Consider the following 5,198-nt stretch of genomic DNA (forward strand, 5'->3'; position numbering starts at 1 on the left):
CATCGCTACACCCCAGCCAGAGCTTTAAGGTCTGCTGACCAGCTGCTGCTGGTAGTGCCCAAGACCAGGCTCAAAACCCGAGGGCACCGAGCCTTCGCAGCAGCTGGCCCCAGGCTCTGGAACACTCTGCCCCTCCTTGTGAGGTCGGCCCAGACCCTAGGGGTTTTTAAATCAACTCTTAAAACACACTTCTTCTCCCTGGCCTTCTAGTCAGAGCGGAGCACGACTCATGACTTTTATTGTGATTTGTAGTACCGGTAATGTGTTTTTATGTGATTGTAGTATTTATTACATGTACAGCACTTTGGCCCGACCAAAAATCGCTTTTAAATGTGCTTTATAAATAAACTTTATAAATAAACTTTGATTTGATTTGATTAAATGTGAACTGATATTCATATAAGTCAAAAGAATGACAAACACTATCTGTTTTATCTAGTAGCACTAGACTTCACCTATGGTTGGCTTGATGAAGGTTCTTTCTGACTGTAGGAGCTAAGTCTAGTACTAAAACTGCCTCCGGTCCTCACACACATTCCCACTATGGAGGTCAAAAACCATATCCGCTTTTGGGGTCAAAACTCAACCAATCGCATGACACAACACCCTAAAATACCTGAAAATACAGCAACACCCTATGGCACCCGCAGTAAATAACTCACTCTGGTGACAGCTTGTAATAAGACCTTGAGAGGTATGGACGACTCTTAAAAACATGTTCCAAAGTGGGGAAATTATGGTTTTAAGGAATTATACTGCACTCATCTGCAAGTAAACTTCATCCTGATGAATAATATCTGGTTCTGATGTAATGCATCACTGATGACGGGTTGCCTCTCATCTCAACACTTCAAAGGCACACTATTTTAAAGGAAGCAGAATTTCAAGCTCAAACTCTGAACATAACCTGGTCCGGATGCCATGGCCATCTAGCCAGGTTAAAAGAGAGCCACCTTCGCAGTACGGAATACTCTGGCTTTAGGCTCGACATACCTCACTAACACACTGATCTGGCTTGGTAGTATACCCCCCAGTTCTCTCTTGCTTTCAACCTATAATCCTCTACCCCACTCAGGACTGTTTTTATTGTTTTTATTCCTCTTATTTTCTTGTAAAGCATCTTTGAGCACTGGGAGTAGCACTGATATGATATGATGTGTTACTATTCATTAATATCTCTCCTTCACTGTCTCTCCTCTGTAGGCGGGGCCAGAGTTCGTGCCCACTGCCTCCTGGTTGTCCATGGTGCTGAACACTCTGCTCAGCATCAGCAGCTACCGGCCCTCAGGACAGGTGTTCCCATGGTTCCTGCACGTGAGTCTCAGATACTGTAAATGTATACCAGGTCACAGCAGATAGTCCTTCTGAAGTTTGAATCCAGTGTTCAATCTTACTCTTGATATACCATTGAGGCTTAAAATACAAAACCATTAACATCACCTCTTAATATGTATATTAAATCAATGTAACAACAAGGGTTAGTCATGCTTGATAAGGTGATTTTGGTTGTTGCATCATGACAAAATGAAAAAATACATTTAAGTATTCAAATTCTAATTCCTTCAGTTTGTACACATATCCCCACATATTGTATGTTCATCACATTTCAAATTCACTTTAAAGTGAGTAAACCAGACTATTTTGAAAATTGATAATTGTTTGTTTTTTTCTTTTCAAAATTACTTATTTAAATAGTTATGGAAAATAACTGACAAATCAATAATAAAAAGAATGCCTTGTTGTTCTCTTACAGGCATCATTGTATGCTTTGTCTCTGTGAACATCTAGTCCAAATGTGGTCTGATCATTATCTCCAGAGATACAGTACATGGGATTAGGCTGCAGGCCCCCTTCAGAGGAGCCCAAATGTTCAAGGTTCCAAATAATTTAGCAGGAAAGATTTTTTATACAACCATCCATTTCATAAAGTAGAAATATTAAAGTAGTCAGTTGTCCCCTCCTCGCCCCCTGTACAGCGCTCCTACTCGGGGGAGAACACGGCGAGCGCGATCGCCCGCTCCTGTGCCAGCCTGGCCCTGTCCCTGCTGGTCCCGGTGCTGGTGGTGTGGCAGAGGGAGGGGCTTCTCCAGGTCCTGTCTGCGCTGCAGGCCGGGCTGCCGGGCTCCAGCTCCGCAGAGGACTCCCAGGCCCTGCAGTTCCACTCCGGCCTGGCGCTGGGCATGGTGCTGTCCAGCCTGCACCAGCAGCGCCTCAGGTCTGTGGGGGTGACGCAAACACACGTTGACCAGAGGGGGGGCTCATTTTAGTTAACAAGCCACATACTGCAAAATCTGATCTGTTCACATTTAATGAACTATCATTAACACATTTTGAACAACCTGAAATGTATTCAGAAAAATAAGTGTAATTTCAACAATATCACTCCTCAGTTTATCATTTACACATTAATTACAACTCACAGATCTCAGTATCTGGGGAACTGAACAATATAGTATTTTACTTTATGATCAAAACTACTTTGTAGGTTCAGTAATCCCACTTCCTTGAGAATGTATAACATTTAAATTAATTAAATTAAACAGTATTTACAGTTAATGTCTTTTCTGTCATTTTTCATCCAGCCAGATTGGAGGGCCGGTTTTGGCCCACAGGCCTTATAGTTGACACCCTTGCTGTAACTCACCCTTAATACTGTCTCTGCTCTGCAGTGACGTCTCGGTCCAGAAGGACACTGATGTCCTCCGCAGCGCTCTGGACGCTTTGGAGGGCAGCGCCTTCAACCCCGACCTGGAGTACAAGTCAGTGCTGACTCTGAGCCCTGACACGTGATGTGAAGTGGGGGAAATAATATTCTGATTCTTTACTTCATGCATAGAAGTCCTAAAATCACACAGTGAACATTCAAGTTGAATCAGAAATCCTTTATTCGTCTCACAGCAAAGGGGCAACGCAGACTAGCTTAAGATAAGATAAGACTTTATTTATCCCGAAGGAAATTATTGTGCCGAGTTACAAAAACACAATAAACACAGCAGCAGACTAGTACAACTGTACACTAACAGTGCAGTATAAAGAGCAATTAAATATCTTCAGGAAACACAGACGGTCACATAATGAATGTAAATATTAACTTATATGCAGTGCTGAAAGAAGTACTCACATCTTATACTTAAGAAGAAGTCCTAATAAAGCAGTGTTTGCTTTATTATGACTAAAGCAAACACTCGTGGACTCAAGTCCTGCATTCAAAATTATACTTAAGTAAAAGTACAAAATAATTTGCATCAGAATATATTTAAGTACCACATCTAAAAGTGCTCGTTATTCAAAGTGGCAATTTTTTTAAATAATATTAGTTGGATTAATAATTGATTCATGTGTGTCTATCTCCATCCTTAACAGAACATCATAGTGTATTAGTTGATTTCATGTTTGTATTAATAATATAAACCTGCAAAAGTAATTAGTAACATTTGCTGCCAGAGTGTAGTGGAGTAGAAGTATGAAGTAGCATATAATGAAAATACTCCAGTAAAGTACAAGTGCCTGAAAAATGCACTTAAGTGCAGAGTATTTTCCATAGTTACTTTCCACCACTGCGTATATGATAGAGGCAGGCACCCGTTAACTGAATACAAATCAAATAAGTAAACATTGGCCAGAATTCTCCACTGTCAAATCAAACTTGAGTGAAAGTACTTTCAGCAGAATGTCAAAGTATTCATTATGCAGTAATCTTTGAGATTGATGTTACTTGTTACAAACTTTCCATAAGCCAAGGCGATGTATAAATGCTCAGATTTGTACCACCATGCCAACCAGTAGGGAATAACAATACAATACAAAGAATGCATAAAAGCTACAACATGTGACTTTACAATGAACCCAGTGTTCTGACCTTGAGTCTCCCCCCTCAGCACGGGCTGTGTGCTGGGCCTGGGTCTGGTGCTGGCCTCTATCTGCAGCAGTGGACAGACGGAGCAACAAGTCCACGTGTCCCAGACCCTGGACAGACTGCTCTCCACCCTGCAGGACAGCAGCGGGCAGGGGCGCATGCTGCAGGAGGTACACCCCCCCCCCTCTCAGAGTGTTTGCTATCCTTTGATAAGAAAAGTATTTGTTATTTTATTTATTTCTTCAGTTAACTATGTTTTTCTCTTTTGGTGCAAATTTGCTTTTTGAGGAATGTTTTTTTAAATCCTTAAAATAAGAGACAAATCACCTGTGGATGGCAGAGAACTCAAGGCTTCATAGTTTGTTCAGGTTCTCCCTTTCTAGAATCAGAAACAATGTTATATATTTGTATATATTGTAGCCAATTTCCACTAACTCACAGGATATATTTGAATATAAAGCTACTGTATCCAATTGTTGTATGTAAATAGTTTATACATTATACATATATATTTATACAGTATGTTATATGTTTAGCAGATTGGTGTACAAGAGAGTATTCTTATTTATTCTGTATATTTTATAGTGTTTATAAACTCTTCTGAATATATTTATTTTCTACTGAGGATATGTATATATAACAGCATAATAGATGTCGAGCAAGCAGGCTGAAGGTGTATGGCAGGGCTATTCAACTACACATTCAGTTGGGCCAGATTTTATAACTACAAAATTCAGCTGGGCCAGACATTCAGCGGCCTGTAAAAAGCGGGTAGTGACACATTTTAAACCAACACATATTACTGCGATGAAAAACATGCAATTTTTATTCATTGTTCATCTAACAAAGGTAGGTCAAAAAGTGCATAAAAACACAACAAATTAGCATTAATTTAACAGAATCTGGAGAAAAAAAGTGCACAGTTGTAGCATTACATTTGTTTGCTTTAGAAGTCAAATATTCAGGTTATGTTTTTTGAACCAGGCACATCACAAAGTGCATTTACTGAATACAATAATAGCAGTCTTAATAAATGTCCTCACATACAAAAAAACAGCTAAAGAGCTCCAATGCAACACAAAGAGGTAGTACTGTAGCAATACAATTTTTTCACTTTTCAAGTAATAACAAAAAAATCATATGTTTTGGTCACATTTGAACCCAGACACATTACAAAGCGCATTTAAATGAATACAGAAAGAACTGTCAAACCCTTCAGTGCACAAACCCATAACAAGGGATACGGGTAACTATATGAATGAATACTACACTACACGTCTACTATAGTAAACTAGGTGCTTACTATCACCTCATTTGTGATTTGTCATCGCTGACTTTCTCG

General features: G+C 39.8%; 1 protein-coding gene across 1 annotated transcript; it reads left to right on the top strand.

Moving 5' to 3' along the window:
- Positions 1–1,200: 1,200 nt before the first annotated feature.
- On the top strand, positions 1,201–4,026 carry LOC104950203 (focadhesin-like; the record flags this gene model as incomplete). Its single annotated transcript, XM_010776689.1, has 4 exons — positions 1,201–1,314; positions 1,977–2,215; positions 2,670–2,759; positions 3,879–4,026. Coding segments are annotated over exons 1-4 (549 nt in total), but the record flags the coding sequence as incomplete, so codon positions are not given.
- Positions 4,027–5,198: the final 1,172 nt, after the last annotated feature.

Source organism: Notothenia coriiceps, unplaced genomic scaffold (assembly GCF_000735185.1).
Source record: "Notothenia coriiceps isolate Sejong01 unplaced genomic scaffold, NC01 NC01_scaffold00017192, whole genome shotgun sequence".
NCBI classification, from domain to species: domain Eukaryota; kingdom Metazoa; phylum Chordata; class Actinopteri; order Perciformes; family Nototheniidae; genus Notothenia; species Notothenia coriiceps.